Here is a 22,108-nt window from a genome sequence, read left to right on the forward strand (position 1 = left end):
ACAATTCTGTTTTTAGCATATTGCGCAATCCGCTTACAATTCACAAAATACACAGTTTGGGCTCGTAATGTCAGAAACTCTTCAGATTTTTACTATCAAATCACCCCCCCCCCCCAACCTAGGCTATGTACCCAAAGTAAGAAGTAAGGTAATCAACATCTAGCAACATATCAATAAAAAAATCGAATAGCTTGCTAAAGGTAATTTTGTACAATACCTTCAAAATAGCTAGTCAAAAAGGGAGTTTTGTCTGGAGAAAAAACCACCCAGGAGCACAAATATTCAATCACCTTCTTCACAAGTAGAAAAACAAATTGTCAATGTTCGATTTTATGTTCCAGGGCCGCATCTTTGTCAGAGTGGGATTTTTTGCGCCGGTTTTTACCCTGTGGAAATTGTTTTGTGACCGTTTCGTTTCTTAAATACAAAACGTTTAAAATTGATCTCGAGCAAGATATTTACTGGACCTAACAAATGAATAGCTTGTGGCCAAGCAAACCAGAACTAGGTGCAAATAATTAAAATCACGTGAATAAATGCGTACAATCAGGATATAAATGATTTTAACTGTTCGAAGTGTGTTTTGTTTTCATTCTGTTAAAGTTAAGATCAATTTTTTGGTTTTTCATATCGATGTGTGATTAGAAACGGCTCAAAACATACACAAAACCCATTGACTTTAGGATTTAGTCCGATAAGAGCTGTTTGAAGTTTATAGAGTTTTATATGAGGATTATAGTATTCTTATTTTAAGATTATAGTATTTTAAGTTGTTTCTAGATTCCAATTTTATGAAAATCTTGTTATCCAGATGTGTTCATAAAGCTTTTTGTTTGCAATTGTTATTACGATAACGACATCAAACTCCATCTTTATATTTAGTGCAATATTACTATCAAAATTCTGTACCTGAAATTGAATTTGAAACAAAAACCTTAATTCGGCTATTGAAAAAAATAAAACAAACTGTCTTTTTCAGAGATGATGAGTTTCATTAAAAAAAACAAAGAATTTTCCATTTTAATTTTCAATGTTTTGAGTGTCATAACCGTCATAATTTCAGGTTTGCTTTTTAATAACTTGACTTTTTATCTTTTTCCTACTATTTAATTCACTATTTAATCGTTTCAAAGAGGCGCCTTTTAAAAAGTATATGTTAAGAAAAACTTAATTTAAATATTTACTCCAAATTTTCCCATCACACAAAACTGATGCGTTTTGCTATAACTTTTTTAAGGTTTTATTGGCAATAACTTAATTGGTAAATTTAATTGGTAATAATTAGGTCTGGCCACCCCCCACCTGGAAATTAGATGTGGTCTTGTAGTGCTGTTGATGTCCTGCCTCTGGATGTTCGAGCTGTTACCCCTCCCACTCACAGCCATGCTTCCTCTGGTTAGTTCAGCACACAGTCAACTTTGGAGCAATTCATCATTCATACGAGACAAATTGCAGAAAAAAATCTAATCGAAACCAAAAATATTGACAACCAGCGCAAAATTTTGAAAAAGGCAAAAGGGTCACAAGCTTTCTGAAACAAAGCAAAAAATTCACATGTTTGTTCTCAATGTTTTATGGAATCATATATGGGTATATCTCTAAAAAATTAGTTGGACAGAATTGTTAAAAAAGAGCAGTCTATCCTTTTTGAACCAATTTTTTATTCAGCTAATAAATTTTCAGATTGTTTTTTGAGATTCACTTTTCTTTCCAATTTATTTTTTCAGGTGTTGTTTCCGGTGTTGGAAATTTCGGATGCAAAGATAGTGGCGACACAATACCTCAAAGACACAACTGTCCTCCTATTTGGGGGGTTAATGTTCGCGGTCTCAATTGAACACTGGAATGTACACAAGCGTATTGCCCTAGGTCAGATCTAGTTATTATTGTTATCTCAACATAGAATCGAGTAGGTATACCCAGATTGACCAAAACTTGCAAAGCTTGCAGCCTAGAGCTTTTCTTGTTAGAATCTTACAAGTTTTTTTTGTCGAAATCATTCAGGATTATTACAACAAACTTTAAGTTGTGGGATTCAAACATTTCTTATGAATTAAGACGATTTATCCGCAAGAGAAAGAACTTTGCTGAAGAACCGCTGTTGGGCCCTGAATTAAGAATTACATGTAACTTTCAAAAGTTTTTCCTAAAAAGCTGGCCCGCACAAAAATTGATTGAAACCGATTGTAGCATAAAAAATTTAAGCAGATTAAATTGAGATCGATTCAAGTGTTAAAAAGTACGTTGATCATAAAAAAATCAGATGGATTTAGATCAAACTTAAATCAATTTAAAACGATCTAAAATCTACGCTAAAAATCTATGTTTTCAATCGTTTTTTTAAACAAATTTTTTCTTCAAACTTTCGAATAACTGAAGAAAAAAAATTTGAGAGTTTTGTCACAGGTCCTAACAGACATCAAAATTGACTTAAGTGCCTTTAAAAAGTACCAAATGGCTTAAATTGCCTCGAAAACCTCAATGAAGGCCGGTTTTGGAAAATTTGACCAAAAACCCGTATTTCTTTTCACTCGGCTTCCTCAAACTTAGTATATATCGGCAACCAAGGCTCCTTCAAAAAAAAGAAAAGGCTTGTCGCCCAAAAATGGACTTCACTAAATAATTCAAAAAGGGGGGTTCCTTTGGTTGCTCAGGTGGTCGAATCTCTGAGAAGGAGGAGCGTCTGCATCCCCCTCTCGCAATCCTCTAAATTCGCGCCTGAAAACAGGTAAAACTGGATTTTGTTTTTAATCAAAAAACCATTTTCTTAACCAAAAGATTAGAAGGAAAAACAAGACTACTCGAATATCAGGGCAAAACCCTGAATATTCGGATTGCCCCTTAATCCATATCGAATAATTTTTAGTACAAAAAAATTTGAAAAAATATACCAGTATCAAACAACATGAGTGAAAGTTTGAGTTGTACAAACTTAACACGACCAATTAACCTGCCGCCTCATTTAAATTTAAAACGATTTTGTTGTGCGGGATAATTCAACACTCAAAAAAATTTTGCGTTACGCCCTCAGCTTTATGAATGAAAGCTACCCATTCCAGAACAATGCCAAAGTGGCTTCTTCCAAATTCCCAGAGTTTTACAAAAACTAAAAGGAAGCTTATTAGCGTAATTGCTGTGATAAATCTATTAAATAGTTCCAGAAATGAATGATCATCAATTTGAATTTCCCGAAGTTCATGAAATCAGAGAAGCTATCAATTTAAACCTCAAGAAATGAATTTTCTCGATAGAAAAAGAAAACTACTGAACCTCATTGAATTTCAACAATCAGAAACTCAAATACTAGAAGAGAAGCAAAGTAAAATAGTGTCAAAATTAATTGATAATGTGAACAACAATCACGATGTGTAGAGTTAGCGAAAAATTCACGGGAGATGTGCTTGATATTTGTCAACTTAGAAAATGGACCACATCATCTGTCCGATGTTCTGCAGTTACTAAGAAATCAACTGAAAAAAATCTCAATGATTCAAATTTTACAGCCTGTTATCTCTTGAGTAGCAACAAAAAATCATCGATTTTTCTTGAATTTATTTTCCCTGCGAACAGGGATATTATATGGAGGAAAAATTGTGGCTGAATTCAGTACGAACTTCACTGAATTTGCCAATTATGCTTGAGGAATGCCTTGCACCACCTGACAGACAGAAATGAGTAAGAGCGAGGCGTTTAGGAGTACTGATGTACACCCACAAACAAATGTTTACGCCAGAGATCCAGTTAACCCTTCTAATGGGGCAGTGCAAATAAAATCTCTCCATGAACTAAACTCGTTTGTGCCGAATACTGTCCAAGAAGAACTACCTCATCGTTTAACTGTGGAAAAAAAGACAGTGAAAACAACGCAATGGATATCACAAACTGGAAGGACTGTCTAGAGTCACCAAAACTTTCAACCATATAGCAAAAACTAGGCACTATTCCATATTTTAGTAATGCAAAAAAAAGTACGCATTGTCACTCCTTGATCAAAATAGGCAGAAAGAGCTAACATAGAGAATCAACAAAGAATTGGCACATACCATCATCACCGCACTACAACCAGTAAAAATGTAGCTCGAAGCAGCTCTCAAACCAAAGAGGATCTCTTAACATAAAAATGACAATCCCTGTGATTAAAAATAAGGATCAGAATGATAGTTGTCCTGGTGCTAAACTATCATTGATGCATGTGAAAATTAGATGATCTCTTTAGAAAATATTTGAAGGTAAGAGGCGCTAGTAATCTCTTTCTAGTCTCCCTTGTAATAGATTATAAGGAGCTTAGGCTTAAGACACATGACTACATAGGGGGGTTGTAGTGATATAAACACTTGAAGGAGATTGGATTCTGAAAGACCAATCTATATCATTGGACGATTCATTATCTAGTAACTTGAATGTAAAAGGTTTATGCTTAAACTCAACGACAATTTACACAGAAAAAACAAGAAACATCAACGTGTAATTTGTTGAAGATATGAATGACCTACAAGAAAATTTTTCATTAGAGTTCATACAGCATATTTTGTGAGGAAAATTCCAAATTGAAATGCCAAAATAAAATCTCACCACAAACGGTTCCACTAATATAGTAAAATCGAAGGGTTTTGATTTCTAATTGAAGGAGCCGACGCCAGTATCTAAGATCACTCAGCTACATTAACTGACCACTTTGCCATCAAAAACGAAATAATGCATTTCGGACAATTTTGAAACCTGAAAGTTTGAGCAATCATTGTCAAAAATCTTTGCCCACCCTTTGTATAGATTAGATTTTTAAGAGTCCATCTGAACTTTGTAGAGATGTTCCTTTTGCAAAAGCTTGCAAAAAACGAATGTCGTTTTTTTGCCACAACACAACGTATCGGACTATGTAATTCCATTGTTCAAAACTTATTAACAGTTTTCCCTGAAGCAGTAATAAATTGTGCTCCAGTTAAATAGAAGTTGTGTCAGAGAAAACATTACCAAATTGGTTCACAAACCGCATGAAAAATTTACAAATTAAAAAAAATTGGTTGCACAAAATTTTGATAGTGATAGGGCGAAAAAAGAGATAATGCGTTTCAAATTTGAAAAAAAAAGATTAAGATAGCTAAAAAACATTGAATCAAATTAAGTTTCAAAGTTACATCGGAAACTCAAGACAGGTGTTTACGTTGTTAAACGATCTGAAGGGTAGCTCAATTAAACCTGAATTATTTCCTGCTATAGCGTGCGCTGAGTCCAGCAGTTTTCTCTGGCAGCAAAAAGTAGTTGAAACTTAAAGAACTTTCTACAACTGTTGTTTTGGACGTCGCGAAAAATCTGAAACTGTTAGAGTCTATCGATCACTAACCGCAGGGTTTTTCTTCTCCCTGAGTAAAGTTACTTTTAATGAAGTCTCAAATTGCGTATAAAACATACCTAACAAAGCATTATCTGGTGATGGTATTTCTTTAAACCTCAAGAAATGAATTTTCTCGATAGAATAAGAAAACTACTGAACCTCATTGAATTTTAACAATCAGAAACTCAAATACTAGAAGAGAAGCAGAGTAAAATAGTGTCAAAATTAGTTGATAATGTGAACAACAATCACGATGTGTAGAGTTAGCGAAATTTTCACGGGAGATGTGCTTGATGTTTGTCAACTTAGTAAATGGACCACATCATCTGTCCGATGTTCTGCAGTTACTAAGAAATCAACTGAAAAAAATCTCAATACTTCAATTTTTACAGCCTGTTATCTCTGGAGTAGCAACAACAAATCATCGTTTTTTCTTGAATTTATTTTCCCTGCGATCAGGGATATTATATGGAGGAAAAATTGTGGCTGATTTCACTACAAACTTCACGGATTGTGCCAATTATGCTTGAAGAATAACTTGCACCACCTGACAGACAGAAATGAGTAAGTGCGAGGCGTTTGGGAGTACTGCTGTACACCCACAAACAAATGTTTACGCCAGAGATCCAGTTAACCCTTCTAATGGTGCAGTGCAAATAAAAACTCTCTATGAACTAAACTCGTTTGTGCCGAATACTGTCCATGAAGAACTACCTCATCGTCTAACTGTGGAAAAAAAGAAAATGACAATAACGCAATGGATATCACAAACTGGAAGGACTGTCTAGAGAAACCAAAATTTTCAACCATATATATCAAAAACTAGGCAATATTCCATATTTTAGTAATGCAAAAAAAAGTACGCATTCTCACTCCTCAGAAAGAGTTAACATAGAGAATCAACAAAGAATTGGCACATACCATCATCAGCGCACTACAACCAGCAAAAAATGTAGCTCGAAGCAGCACTCAAGCCAAAGACGATCTCTTAACCCAAAATGACAACCCCTGTAATTAAAAATAAGGATCAGAATGATAGTTGTCCTGGTGCTAAACTATCATTGATGCATGTGAAGATTAGATCTTTTTAGAAAATATTTGAAGGTAAGAGGCGCTAGTAATCTCTTTCTAGTCTCCCTTGTAATAGATTATAAGGAGCTTAGGCTTAAGACACATGACTACATAGGGGGGTTGTAGTAATATAAACACTTGAAGGAGATTGGATTCTGAAAGACCAATCTATATCATTGGACGATTCATTATCTAGTAACTTGAATGTAAAAGATTTAAGCTTAAACTCAACGACAATTTACAAAGAAAAAACAAGAAACATCAACGTGTAATTTGTTGAAGATATGGATGACCTACAAGAAAATTTTTCATTAGAGTCCATACAGCATATTTTGTGAGGAAAATTCCACATTGAAATGCCAAAACAAAATCTCACCACAAACAGTTCCACTAAAACAATCAAATCGAAAGGTTTTGATTTCTAATTGAAGGAGCCGACGCCAGTACCTAAAATCATTCAGCTACATTAACTGACCACTTTGCCATCAAAAACGAAATAATGCATTTCGGACAATTTTGAAACCTGAAAGTTTGAGCAATCATTGTCAAAAATTTTTGCCCACCCTTTGTATAGATTATATATTTAAGAGTCCATCTGAACTTTCTAGAGAAGTTCCTTTTGCAAAAGCTTGAAAAAATTGAATGTCGTTTTTTTTTACCACAACACAACGTATCGGACTATGTAATTCCATTGTTCAAAACTTATTAACAGTTTTCCCTGAAGCAGTAAATAATTGTGCTCCAGTTAAATAGAAGTTGTGTCAGAGAAAACATTACCAAAATGGTTCACAAACCGCATGAAAAATTTAAGAACTAAAAAAAATCGGTTGCACAAAATCTTGATGGTGAAAATAGAGATAATGAGTTTCAACTTTGAAAAAAAAAAAGATTAAGATAGCTAAGAAACATTGAAACAAAATAAGTTTAAAAGTTACATCGGAAACTCAAGACAGGCGTTTACGTTGTTAAACGATCTGAAGGGTTGATCAATTAAACCTGAATTATTTCCTGCTATAGCGTGCGCTGAGTCCAGAAGTTTTTTCTGGAAGCAAAAGGTAGTAGAAACTTAAAAAATTTTCTACAACTGTTGTTTTGGACGTCGCAAAAATCTGAAACTGTTAGAGTCTATCGATTACTAACCGCAGGGTTTTTTGTTCTCCCTGAGTAAGGTTACTTTTAATGAAGTCTCAAATTGCGTAAAAACATACCTAACAAAGCTTTATCTGGTGATGGTATCATTTGCAATATCCTAGTTAAGTCTTCAAACGTTTGCGTTGCACCAGGTATCACCTCATTAACCTGTTTTTTACACAGAGCATTTTTCCTGAGGAACTATCGAAAGCAAAAGTTTTCTCACTGCCTAAAATTGAGTCAAACTTCCTTTAATTCCATAAACGAAAAGATTCGAATTGCCCCTTAATCCATATCGAATAAATTTTACTCGACATGGAATACTTTCTGTTTATGAACAAATGTTTTTGAACTATCAATATCTTTCTTTCTGAATGCTATCTCAATGATTCATTAAAATCTGAAAACTTAAGTATTTAACCTGTGGGGCCTATAAAAAATTTTGAAGAAACTTCAAAAGAAGCTGGAAAATTGTTCAAAGAAGCTTTACCTACAGTCAAATGGAGTGCTACTTTATAACATTAAACAATTAACAGAAATGAAAATATAGACATAGCCCATGTTTTCAGAAATAAATAATTTTGAAAAAAAGGAGTCGTGGTTTTTTATCTTTTGTTAAGGATTCATGATATAGTGTCTAACACCTCATTAGACTTAAATCCATAGGATACGGTTTCGATTGATAGCTAATGCCTGGATAAAGATGGAAAAGATGAAAAACCGGAGCTATAAGCAAGGTTATCAGGGTCGTACGGAAACGAAAAGAGGAAAAGATTAAAGCAGGATAGGAGGTGGGGATTGGAATAATCATAAAAAAACCCAAAAAAAAATTGAATTATAAGGCTATCAAATTCACGCTGTCAGAGTGTTTTAGTTTAGCGGTAAAACTCATGTTTTTGTTTTATGATCTCAATAAAGCGTTTGATAACATAAATAGTAAATGAACAGAAAACGAAATTGTATACATAGCCCATGTTTTCAGAGTTGAATATTTTTGGAAAACATTGATTCGAATATCGAGTAGTTTCATCATTTCCTTAGGGTTCATGGTATTATGGCTAACATCTGAGACTTGAACCACTGGGGTTCGGTTTTGATTCATAGTTGATGCCTGGATTTATATAAATGCACATAAGGTGAAAAACTAGAGCTATAAGCAGGGTAATCATTGTCGTAGTGAAAGAAAAAAGGAAAAGAGTAAATCAAGATAGGAGGCGGGGAATGAGATAGTCATTAAAACGAAAATTGAAAAAAGAAATGAAGTAAAAGGCTCTCAAACTTTACACCGGTAGAGTTCTTTCGTCTATGGAAAAAAATCTTCGTTTTTTCATGATTTCAATGAAACGTTTGATACCCTAGGTCATCAAATTCTTCTCAACAAAACTAACTTTTCACGGAACGAATGGTTTTGCACTAAAAAGTTTGAGAACTGATTGGGTAATCGTAAGCAAAGTGTTGAAATAGCAAATATTACTTAATCGTGGCGATTTCTTCCTTATGAAGTACCACAAGGATCCATTTTAGGACCTGTGTTATTCTTGATTTGTTTTAACGATTTGCCGCATGCAACAGTGCACGGGTGTTTCTTTTTGCAAGCGATACAAATATCAGCACACTGGGCTCTGGGTTTTCTAGTACTGATACTGATCTTGATTATCTTGATAACCGGTTATCTGCAAATCACCTGGCCTTAAACCTCAATAAAACAGTTCAGCCTACTCCAGGGTGCAGAACGACTCGTATTTTGGAATTGGCAGGTGTTCCTATGAAGCGTGAGCACAGTTGCAATTATTTAGATTTTTATATTGAATCAAAATTGTCATTCCAACTCACAATCAAAATTTTATGTACAAAAAGGCAATATGTTTCGCGAGATCATTTGATAAGCTATTACAAATCAATTATCAAACCCGTTTTGCAAAATGAAAATCTTGTTTATGGTTATTATAGCTATAAAACTTTTCAACCAAATTTCATAATTCAGAAATTATTTTTCGAATCTCCGTAAGTATTTCCGTAATCAAAAGAGTCTTCGGGGGAAAGTTTTTACCCGACATGGAATACTCTCTATTTATGAACATATGTTTTTGAACTATTGTATTTTGTTCTAAGATCTATCAATAATTTTCATTCTGAATGCTATCTCAGTGATTGATTAGAATTTGAATTAGTCTTCTATACATTTGGAACAAAAAATTCAGATCGGCTGGTTTTCAATATTTCTCATAGGAGTACAAATTGAAAATTAAGAGATAGGATTGTTTGAGGTCTATCAAACGGTAGTTTTCCTTCATCATGTCATTTGTTGGTGGATGTGTTGTACAAAGCAGGACGTTTATACATTTGATAGCAACTAATTAACTAACAAGCCTGCTTGTATCAGAGAGAAGACCGACTGCCTTTTAAGTTTCATGGAGCAGTAATAACATAAAAAAATTAAATGTAAAAAAAATGAAAATTTTTTTCCACACCCCATATAAAGTACAAAAGAATAGATTTCGCTCCTTGTACAAGTCATTTATGACAAACAAGACTGCTCGTATCAGGGCGAAGCCCTGAATGTTCCGACTGCCTTTTAAGGTTTATGGAGCAGTGGTAAAAAATAAAATTAAAATGTAATATAAAAAATTTTTTAAAAAAATCTAAATTTTGAAAATTTTTCATGAAACCATCGCCTACACGTTATTTGAAGTACAAAAGAAAAAACTTCGCTCATTTTAACAAATCAGTTTTGGCGAATAAGCTTCTTTCAACCAATCTGGATTGATTTCTAAACAGGATTAAATCTCCTCTTACGCGTTAATAGCGCGAAATATATCGCGTGTTAATTGTCTCAAATTGGCCAAAATGGCAATCTTAAAACTCCCATAACTATACAAAAAATGATCACAGGTGATATATCTTTTCAAATTTAAGCTCAGGACAACAACACTTTTTGAATGATAAAAAATAAATTCTGTCCAAAATGGCTAGTTAAAAAGTCGAAATTTGTCTGAAGAAAAAAAAACCCACCCCGAGCACAATTTTTCTGTTACTTTCGTATAAAAAGTCGGAATAAAAATCAAAACTGAACAGTTGCTTCTGGCTTGATACAAATTACAGATAAAACCAGATTTGATTTGTTTAAAAAATCATGTTTTCAAATCTGTTGTTTCACAATTTCTCTCATAAATTGTTAGTTATTTTTTTGATGATCTTTATTTTCCCTCCCTGTGTCTTGCCGTGTCGTCCCTCCAGTATATGCCCCTTTTTTCCACCCACCCTCCCCTGCTTAAACCTCCTTGCTTGCAACCCCGCCCTCACACGTTTACTGCATACAACGGGGGGGGTGTCATCTGAAGCCATAGATATGGATCCTATATCGGTTCTAAGCTTTTAAACGAAAACTTTATCCAATTTTATCCCAATTTAATTTTCGACCTACCCATCACGTGAGGTGATTGGCAACCAATATTTAACAAGAAAACCGCAAACAATCAAAAAAAAATTATTCGCATTGTAAATAAAAATTATGTCTTTTTGGGCAATTTTGATCGAGCAAACCAAGTCAGAAAGCCACAGTTTTTTTAGAGAAAAGGTTTTGGGTCCAATTTTTGCAAAACTATTTGCACCGTTTGGTGTCAGAAACTATAGCCCTCATCACGTTTGTCTTAAACTGGCTCAACTAAAGAAAAAAACCAAACTTTAGTTTAATTCGTTCTGATGGGATAATTGAAACCATCTCTGTGTTTATTAGCCACTCTGTCAGTATTCGGGGGTCACAAGGGCATGGTATTGATGAGCTTCATGCTGATTGGCTGGTTCCTGTCCATGTGGATCAGTAACACTGCCACTACCTCAATGCTAGTGCCCATAGCCGCTGCAGTAGCCAATGAACTGGACCCGAAGAACCAGAAGAAAAAAATGACAAAGAATAAGGAAAAACAAGGTAATTTTCAACTGTTTCACAGGTTTCTGACACTGAAACCATGGGGCTAGTTTTGCGTTATCAAAAAAAAACAATTAGAATTAATTATAAAAATTAGTTCACAAGAATAAATGGTATTTTCAAATGGTATACAATAAATGGTAAAATCAAATAAGCAAACAAAAAGTATCGCTTTTGCATTTGAAAAAAAATATATGATAGTTTTTTTAAGCAAGTTCATAGTATTTGTATATGTTGAAGAGTTGTTAGTCGACGCTCCGTAAAAATATTGTTTATCTTAAGGACTAAATCTTGATACGAGCGAGCATGAACAGCCCGAGAAAAAAAGAGTGCAATACGACAGACACAGTGATGTTATTGTCATTAATGGCGAGGTCGGTGAACTTGCAGCCGGCAATTTGGACGAAGTCACAGAAACAACTATTGATTCGTAAGTTTTCTTCGTAAATGCTTGTCAAACTTGTAGCTAAAAATCATTAATGTTAGAAAGTCATATTACACCTGTTTTCAAGAAGATCGTTTTCGACTATAGAACATAATTACACCGAGAAACAAATATCAAATTTTAGTATTCTCCGTTTTTTTATAAGATCTTGGTTCTGTGATACAAGATCACATTCTGATAAATTAATACGATTTATAACTTGTGTTGAGAAAAAATTTGATCTTGTCTAAGTATTTTTTGATTCGACAATGGGGCAAGTTCAGTAGTGAATTTACTTTGATACCTTTAAAAGTTTTCCAAAGGCGCCTTTAGCGCCAACGTTATACTAATTTTGAGGGGGGAGCGAGCGCCGAAAAAAGTTGATTTATCTCTTCAAAACCCTCCAAAAGCTACCTGAAAAGGTCTTTCTGCTAATTAACTCCAAGTTATATTTCCAAATTTATAAGCCCAAACTTACGTAAATTTCCGGTCATCAACATATCTTGCTATGCGCGCATAACGTTCGTTATTTTCACTATTTTCAGCTCGAGGCGCTTGAAAACTGACCTTCAGGTTTAATAGCGCCCTCCCAATCTGTGGTAAGTCGATAATTTTGCTTGTTTTTGTTTTACTAAGGCATTATTTACTAAGGGGCTATAACGCAAGAGTACCAGAGAATGAAATCCAAAAAATTCAAACAAGCAGTTTGGTTTTATTTTTTTCAGTCATGACGCAAAAGATTCGGAGTTCCTGAAATTCAAGCGGGGTCTCATGTTGGGTGTGGCCTACTCGTGTAGCATAGGAGGTACTGCAACTATCACAGGCACAGCCCCCAATGCACTCTTATTGGGAAACATTGAAGACTTCTATGGAAAGGTAAACTGAACCAAGTTGACATTCTCTCCCAAAAAATTGGTCACTAAAAGTGTCAGAGATAAAAAAAAAGACAAAAGTTATCCTTGACGACCGTTTTAGGGAGATGATTTTAACTTGATTCTTATTTGTATGTTTCAGCCAAGCAGAATCGAGTACTTGAACGCTAACCAATTTTGATAAAATTAAATGGTGGTGCGGACGAACTTAACTTGGTATTTTTTTTGGGGGGGGGGGGGGGGGGTATTTAATTGATTTGGAAAATTATAGGGTTTTTTTTCTCTTACACGGTCCGAAAAAAAATTGTCAAAACCAATTTCTTTATGAAATTAGCTTCAGATGCCTTACGTAGTAATTGTTTTCAACCAAAGAGATCCAAAAAACACTATGCTTCATTTTTCAAGCAAAAATCGAATCAGCCAGTTTTGGACCCCATAACAGAAAAGACCCAAATTTTGACTCGACGCTCCCATATTTCGCCTCTCTTAAGTTTAAGGGCATATCTAATACCTCCACCATGTTAGTTAGGTTCAAAAAATTTAGTCCAAAACGATTCTGTGATTGTGTGTATGCTTCTGTTTGGAGTTTTTCCTTCTATATTACTGTCATTTTCCTAGGGCATTACCTCAGAGAAATTTGCTCGTCGTAAGGTCCTTGTGTAGCATTCATTGAAAAGGTTTTAAATACGATTGTTTAAAATGATGTATATCGGTATTTGCCATACTAAATAAAACTATACCAGTGTGTAGCGGGACTTTGAGAATGGATGACCATCTCTCTTCCGTCAGTTCTGGTTGCCAAATTTTTCCAAATTTTCCCCTTCGGCTTTCTTGTAGGTCTCCATTGTAGCTCAGAAGTATGCATGCTTTTAAATTTTAGACCACTGGATTCAACTTTGGAACATTCATGATGTATTCTTTCCCCGAATCATTAATCTGCTTGTTCGTCGCGTGGACTCTACTCTACACTGTCCAAATGCACAATTTCACTAAAGCAAACTCAACTGACCTTGAACTTAATACGCAGCTTGAATTAAAAGTTGGCTCACCCGAAGGTCATGAAAGATCGTTCAAGGAGGTTATAAACGAACATTATAGAGACTTGGGATGTTGGAAACCGGCTGAAAAGATAGTAACTGTGGCTTTTGTGACCTTGGCCCTTCTTTGGATCTTTAGGTCACCAAAGTGCATACCAGGTAATTTTATTTTACTAAGTTGATGAATTTTAGTAGGCGGATTTTCAAAAATTTTGACGACCTTTTTTTTTTAGGTCGACCAAATTGATTTTCCGAGCTCTTCTTAAGCACTAAAAAGTCCCTGTTTTGGCCAAATTTTCTGCGCCGCAGGCAATTTTTTGAAAAAATAGGTCAAAAAAGCCGTTTTCAGGCACTTTTTGAAACATTTTGACAAAAAAGTGCGTTTTTTTTGGCGCGCAATCCCCCTCAAAGTTAGTCTATATTGGCGCCGAAGGCGAAGGCGCCTTTAGATAAATTTTAAGGTCGGTCGGCAAAAAATGGATTTCTTAAAACGTACCAAAGGCGGACCCTTAGGGTCGGCAGGGGGTCGAATCAGTGTACAAAAACCAGTGCAAAAAACTAGATGCAAATCAGTTATCATTGCAAATAATTAGATGCAAACTAGATGAAAAAATTTGAAATTTTGAAATTAATTTCTCAAGTGTGATTGAACCTGCTAAAACCTGCTAAAAAAACCTTTCAGTCGAGGCCCGCTTTAAAGATATAATTCAAAACACTTTCTCAGTTTCGAAATTCAGAATTTGTAGCTATACAGATTCAGATTTAGCGAAAAGCGTAAATTTTTTTTTCTCTAGGCGGAGAATTTCTCCCGCATTTAAGAAAAGTGAAGACAAATCGATTATAATGGATTTTCGTGGTCTAGAATGTTGTAAAGATAATCGATTCCATGTTACGCTCAGACAACAAAATTGGACTAAAAATGGATTCAAATTCATTTTTTTTAAATGGATTTTTTTTTTCAATTTCCTTGTTTTGCTTTGTTTTAAAATGAATTCTAATTAATTTGAAATCCATTATAATTCCATTGTAATAAGTAGAAAATCACATTAAAATGGATTTTTTTTCCACTTTCCTTAATTCGCTCCGTTTTTGAAAAAGCAATAGAAACCATGAATTAATAACAAAACACGTTCGAAATTGATATTTTAGAAAACATATCTGTTTTTATTCGAAATGAGCGGTTTCAGCTTCTATGAGATAAATAGCGGATTAGTATGCCTTTAAAAAGTTACATAATTTGCGGATTTATCACTAGCAGGTTCAATCACACTTGAGAAATTAATTTCAAAAATTCAAATTTTTTCATCTAGTTTGCATCAAATTATTTGCAATGATAACTGATTTGCATCTAGTTTTTTGCACTGGTTTTTGTACACTGGTTTTTAAATTGTTTCATGTTTTTATTTCAGGCTGGGCTGACTTGTTGGGGCTGAGTAAGATCTCGGATGCCTCGGTGGTGATGGTCATCGTCTTTGTCCTCTTCGCTAGTCCCTCCTTCTCACAGAACAAATCAGAGGACAAAACCATACTCACCTGGTATAAGTTCCCACACATTTTTAGCAAATTTGTTGCTTTGAATATTTGAGGCATCTTAAATTGCGTAATAAAAATTTCCGTGGATTCCCCGTACAAATACCTGTTACGTAAATTTTGTCAGAAAGTGTTCATTCTTTCCGTACTTGAGATCGAAAATCTTATCATTCTTTCAGTATTTGAGATTTGGCTTGTGAGTTCAAACTGTTGACAATTAATGTGTTTGAACTGTTGGACAGTCTTGCTGATGACCCACGAAAATAGATTTAATTTAAAATATATGTTACTGGAATCCTTAAACAAAGTTCGGATTCCGCTTAAAGTTGCGGATTTTGCAACAGATCAGTTTTACTACACCTTTATTCTATTAATTATTTGTGGATTCCATAAACTGTCCTGGCTTCCGAAATACTGATGCGGATTTCGCAAATTCGCATATTTTTTGAGCTGTTTCGATTGGTACAGTGTTTTAGCTATTTGTTTATGGAAAGTAAAGTAGCCATGTTGCGGTTTCCGTGACAAGTCTACTTTGCGCGACAAATTAAAAGACGAGAACTTCTTCCCAATCCTTTAATGAATTTATAAGGACCAGAAAGTCTCTAGAAGTAACTGGAGTAACAACACCACGAAGTCAGTAACAACACCAGGGAATCAGTTTCGCACTGTCGACGCTACCCTTCAAAATTAGAAAGACATTGGCGCCAAAGGTGCTTTTAAAAATTTTAGGGCTGATCGACCTTAAATGGATGTCATACAATAATACCAAAGGGGGGACCATTTGGTTGGTGAGAGGGCCAAATCCCTGAAAAACAGAAGTCCGCCATTCTCATCCCCCCAAATCCGCCTCTGCTTTTACTGATTGAAGTGTCACCTCTTTGGTCCTATTTCACGACATCAACTTTGGCCACCAACTCTAAAAATAGTGAATCAAATTATAGGAAACAATTACGAAAAATTACTGATATATCTGGTTACGTCATTTAAGTAGTTATTGAGGTTAAATCAAAAGCAACAACGAATATATTTGAAAATTAAGCAACAAAATATATTTGAACATATTTGAAAATTTTTAAAACAAATGATAGGAATATTTCACTTCCATAGCAGTATAACCTAATTTTTAAAAAAAATGCGCATAATACCTTTGAAGTTTAGGGGCGCAAACGTTGCTTACGACAACTATGTTTTTACCATGAACAAGAAATGGTCGACAGAGTTTACCTGAAGTATGGCAATGATAGTTTTGGATCGAGAATGACAGTAAAACCCAGTTTTGTGGGCGTTTTAGCGGTACCGCTACCATAACAAATTATTTATCTGACAAAGAAAAAGAATGTGGATTTTTGATCTAATGTCCTAAATTCGATAACAAAAGCCTCAAACTTGTTTTCGACAAACTTATTGAAACAGTGGACAGCGATGACTTATCAAAACGTCTTTTGCTACATTAGGACCTCGACGAAAAATAAGGAATGGCTGTTTTGCACGATAATGTAGGGTTGCGCTATATAGCCGAAATTGCAATGATAAATTGTTGCGGCTTTTTAAGTGATTCTTGGCACGTATGTTTAAGTTCATGTTATCTTTGCTGTTAAGGAAAATGACAAATTTCGGTTAGCTTAGGCTTTTCTTTACTGAAAATTTATTTTTGTGGGACTATGACAACAGTGCAGCATATAGGTGGCTTTTTTGAAAAGTTTTTAGAAAAAATATTTTTGAGGCACACCAAAGATCGTGCCAGCCTGGAATTTCAAAAATTGTATGGCCGTCTGTTTACCCGCACCGAGCGCCCATGGATCATAATCGATTATAATGTCATAATATGGTCATTATCTATAAAATGACAAAATAATCGATTATAATCCATTAAAAACGGATTATAATCCTAATATTTTTATCCCAATAAAATCCATTATAGTCGATTATAGTCGATTATAATGGATTTTTTCGAGGGGTTATTCATGAAGTTCAAAATTTTGATCGAAGTTATTTCGTTTCCTGTTTAGTGTAGTTGCTACGTGTTATGTTTCATAAAATGTTACATTTCAGAAAAAAATTTATATTTTGTTTGTCTCTACTTTTTCTAATTCATCGCAGTTTAACACTTCATTTTACTGTTTTTTACCACAACCCCCCTCCCCCCCCCCCCCCCCCCCCCCAGTTCAGCAACCCCCTCCCCCCCTCCCCCAGCCAGTTAAGCCCCCAGTATACTACCACCCACCAGTTTACTAGCCCCACCCCCAGTTTACCCCCTCCCACCATTTACCCCCCCCCCTCCAGTTTACCCTGCCCCTTTAGTTGGGGAGGGGGGATAAAAAGCTTGAGGGGGCGAGGGGACGAAGTTGAGACATGGCATTTAGTAAAAGACAGGGCATAAATTCTGCAAACTTCTCGCAAAATTTGCAAAATTTTGCAAAAATCATCGAATTTAGTTCTAAAAATGAAATGGAATATAATCATCATAATGGATTATAATGGATTTTCATTTCAAAATAATCGATTAGAATGGATTATCTTGGCAAAACTAATCGATTTCAGTGACAAAAATAATGGATACTAATCGATTATAATGGATTATAATGGATTATTTTTGTTCAAAAATAATCGATTATAATGGCTAGATAATCAATTTTGTGGTCTGAATTTTACATCCGTAATGGACTATAATCGATTATTTTTGTCTCGGGAATCCATTATAATCGATTAGAATCCATGGGGGCTCGGTGCGGGTAGTTTAGTTTTTTTTTTGCGCCGTAAACTCCACGCGAATTTTTGGGGCTTATCGACATTGCGCATTCAGCATCCGATTGACTACTTCAGAAAATTTTTAAAAATTTCATTGCGAGGCCAAACTGTGCACTTTGTGCATTGTAAGCGGATTCCGCAACAAGGACGCTCCCTTTGTTCTTCTTTTGTTCTTTCATTTCCTTTGATCGTTCCGACAAATTTTCAACATGTTTAAAGACTTTGTCTCTGGAATCCTGGAAGATACAGACACAAAATTGTGCGCCTATCCAGTGCACAGTTTGGCCTCGTAATGTTTTTGCTGACGTGAACAACAATGGATCAGTAACGATGAATTATCAATTTTTATCTGGAATGTCTTAAATCGCGATTCATTGTTGCAAACGACAACAGTTTGCAAATCCTGGAATACTAATGGAGGCGCCAAATGGTTAGAAACAACCTTTCTCTTTGGATTGCATTTCGGACCCTAAAAATTGCCGCACACCCAGCGTAACAATTTTTAGGAATTTGATGAAAAAGTTGAAAAACTCAATTTTATCGGATGCGATTGACTTTCATTGTTTTTAGATCAGTTTAAGTCAAATTGTCGCCGACTTTGAATTTTTTTTTTTTGGTTTACCAATCAGTTAATTTCAATTTCGGTTCTCTGATTTAATCATTCCGCTTTCGGGTTACTGATACATCAGTTTACTGACCTATCACCTCTTAAACATTTTGCCTTACTATTATTAACAATCAAACTCTGTTCATCAACTGTCAGCTGAGACCCACAAAAAGAGCGCTTTACATAGCGCAAGCAACGAAAAGCCTTTTTTGTATGGAACAACTCGTCAAATGAAATCCCGCTGGGGACAAAATTATGGGGCTGAAAAACCTTGCTTACCATCATAGCCAACGATTCGTAACATGTTGTGATCGACCCGCCAAGTGAGAATCCCGGTTTGACCAAAATGTGCAACCATACGTCGCACCATGCATGGTTCCATGGAAGCCATGAAAAATTGCCGACGTATTTTTATGTTAAAATAACACAGTTTCCATGCATGGCGCGACGTATGATTTGCATGGTGAAAATTTTTGATATTTTACCAACAGCTTGCATAACGATGAGAAACCATTTTATTACTATTTTACTCCGTAAAAAAAGCTATTTTGAGGGTTTTCGAATGTGCTACGTATGATTAGTCATTTTCCATGCAAATCATGCATGGATGTGCATGGTTGCGCATTATCTTCAATGGTGGGCAACCTGGGATGTTACAACACCAGAGATCGAGCTCGATAGAGAATCTGATATGGCTACCCAACTGGCGACAGCATGAAACAACGCAATAATGAGTGTATATGTTATTTGGTAAACTCATAGAGAAATTTCAGATAAGGTACACTGTCTGCTCGTCACGCTATCTTATTTTCGGCCGGATAGATTCGTGCAACTTCTTAGTCCAATACCAATCTTAATCTTACTCTTATATCTCCTAGTCTCAATAGATGTAGTGTACACCGGTTTATGCGAGTTAGTTCCAGAATGAGAACAACTGTATTCTAAGCTTAATTCAAATTGTTCTGGTGTTGAAACTACAAGTAATTTCAGCACTTACAAATAAGTGGGTTGTTAGTTTGATGGAGCATGATTGGTTAGTATTCAATATTTAAAAGAGATAAAATATCAGAATAATATCCAATAATAAATTCTAGTTTAGATCTGGTTCCACCCATCCGGGGTTTAGAGAGTTTTAGTTCTTCAGTGTTCTACTGTAGTGGAGGATGGATGATGGTGTCTTTCTTTAGAAGTTGCGAGCATATTCTTTTCTTTCGTTTAGGAAGAAGGATTGTTATCACGGTCGTTTCGGGAGATCGTATCATGACTTCTGATCGGTTGTGATGAGTGTTGATTTGATTTATTAGAGAATAGCAACATTCCAATCTCGTTTGGAAGTGGGATGTAGTTTGACCTTGGATGAAGTGCCTGGTGACTTGGATCTGTACGTATACTTGAAAATCGAGATGGCCATTGTTCGGTTGCAATGGGTTTCCTTTGCTGCGATGCCAAGTCGTACTTTAAATCCTTTGAGTGTAGAGACTGTAGGCAGTATGTCGGGTGTGTTTTGCCATTCCGTAGTTGGAGTGTGATTGGGTTGTCAAGATCCTTGCTGCTCGTCTTTGGGCTGTCTGTAATCTATATACTGCATTGTATTTTTTACATATACAAATTTTTGTTAATTTTGTTTTTAGTTATGATCTTGTATTAATTTTTATCGCAAAAGCGTTCTTGTTTAGTTATGTTATTTTTAAGAGCTACTCACCCTTGAGTAACTCTCGTCAAAAACATAGAGTGTGGGTCACAAAGCGTGGATGTAGCTCGGTGGGTAAGGCCGGCTATAGAGCATGCTCAGGACGTCCTCTCTGGTGGGTTAGGCCAGGAGTGGAGTGTAAATTCATGCTCTCTTTTTTGGAGGGTCCTTTTGTGTTCAACCTTTCGTGCCTTTTTTAATACTGGTTTTTTTCCTTTTTTGTCTTGGTTGTGTCCTTTTCTTCAAAACTCAAATTGTTTGTTTTGGGTCTGTCTTTCGACTTTTTTGTGTTTTGTTCTTTTGTGTTCAGACTTGAAAGTAGTCTTCAAAAGAATAATTTGTCCAGTTCTAAGCTGGTTTTACTCCGGTTTGGGTACCGTGGGTTTTCTTTGCTTAGTCATGCTCTTAGGTTTGTGGTGTTTAAAAAGCTGCGTTGGTTAGTTTGGATTATTAAATAACTCCTTTCCAACCGGGTTAAAGGAAAGTTTGAATTGTGTTAAAACTGGTTAGAGTTGTTATCAGTGAAAGTTAAAACTTTAATTCATTACTTTAAACATTTTTTCGTGGGCGAGTTCTGCGATTGTGGATAGGATTGTGGGCGAGTGAATATTTAAAACTATAAAGAAGCGTCTTTGCAAAGGTTAGCACTGCTTTAATTTTATAGGCAACTTTTATTAATTTACTACTTTTAAATTATTAATTTTACGGCTTTATTTGGGAGGATTGAAATTATTAATTTATTTTCATTTTAAAAATTTTGACTGCATATGGGAAAAGAGTTTATATATCAATTTATTGCTGTTTTGGGGTAAATTTTACTGCTTCATTTATTGCATTTGGTCAAAATAAGTTTATGATTCTAGAAAAAAGTTTTCTGTTTTTTATTATTTTGTTTTTCTTTTTTGTAGATGATTGATGGTTGTGCCTGTGAAGACTAGAGAAAAAGAGAAAAACTTTATCGAGAATGGTTAGTTTTTGTTCTAATTAGTTAGTCTAATTTATTTAATTTATTTTACCTTATTTGTCTGCGAAGAATCCGTGGGGTAAAACGTCGTGGATGATTTCTTATGATGTTAGTAATTTAGCTATCAAATGAATGATTTATTTAGTTTGGAGAATTTGCCAAAGCAGTTCGAGTGCTTTAATGATTTTATGCTCTTCAGTGCTAGGTGAGAGTTCAGAAGGTGTGTTTGGATGAGGGTAAAAAGTTTATGGTTATATCAAGTGTTATGGATGAATTGTAGTATCGGGATTTCAACGGGTTGTAGGAATTCTTTGGGGACGATTAGTGGGCGGGATTCGTCTACGTTCAAGGTTTTGGTTAAGAGACAGAATATATACACCTGGTTGATGAGATCATAATTGCGGAGGATGCCTTTTAGGTTAGTATCGTTATTACAATCAGTGAAGTTAAGAAAAATGGTGAGGTATATTTGGAGTTAATGTAATGATATCTGTGGTGAATTTGTCGTGCTGGTGTATTATGAGTGTAAGGTTGTTGGATGAAGTTATAGTAAGTATAAGTGTGTGTCTGTTTAGTTCGTAACATGATGTCGCGTGAACAGTGCAAATCACGATTTTTGGGTGTGAGGAAAGGAAAGGTTAGTGAGAAGTTGTTAAATTTGTTAAAATATGAATCATAGGCTTGAATATCACGAAGTACTGCTGAAATAACTTGGTCGTATTTTTATCTAAAGTTTTGAGGGTGAAAACGTATGGTGTTTTAATGAAAAATTTT

General features: G+C 35.1%; 1 protein-coding gene across 1 annotated transcript in view; it reads left to right on the forward strand.

Annotated features, from left to right (window-relative positions):
- Positions 1–851: 851 nt before the first annotated feature.
- Positions 852–22,108, forward strand: part of LOC134839029 (Na(+)/citrate cotransporter-like) — a 54,652-nt gene continuing 33,395 nt past the window's right edge. Inside the window, exons 1-8 of the mRNA XM_063854425.1 lie at positions 852–1,063; positions 1,286–1,395; positions 1,728–1,869; positions 11,271–11,462; positions 11,745–11,892; positions 12,612–12,762; positions 13,639–13,954; positions 15,205–15,331. Of these exons, the coding sequence (XP_063710495.1) occupies positions 982–1,063; positions 1,286–1,395; positions 1,728–1,869; positions 11,271–11,462; positions 11,745–11,892; positions 12,612–12,762; positions 13,639–13,954; positions 15,205–15,331 (1,268 nt within the window). The 5' untranslated portion in view covers positions 852–981. The remainder of the gene's footprint in view (positions 1,064–1,285; positions 1,396–1,727; positions 1,870–11,270; positions 11,463–11,744; positions 11,893–12,611; positions 12,763–13,638; positions 13,955–15,204; positions 15,332–22,108) is intronic.

The sequence above is a fragment of the Symsagittifera roscoffensis genome, chromosome 2, assembly GCF_963678635.1.
Source record: "Symsagittifera roscoffensis chromosome 2, txSymRosc1.1, whole genome shotgun sequence".
In the NCBI taxonomy this organism is placed as follows: Eukaryota; Metazoa; Xenacoelomorpha; order Acoela; family Convolutidae; genus Symsagittifera; species Symsagittifera roscoffensis.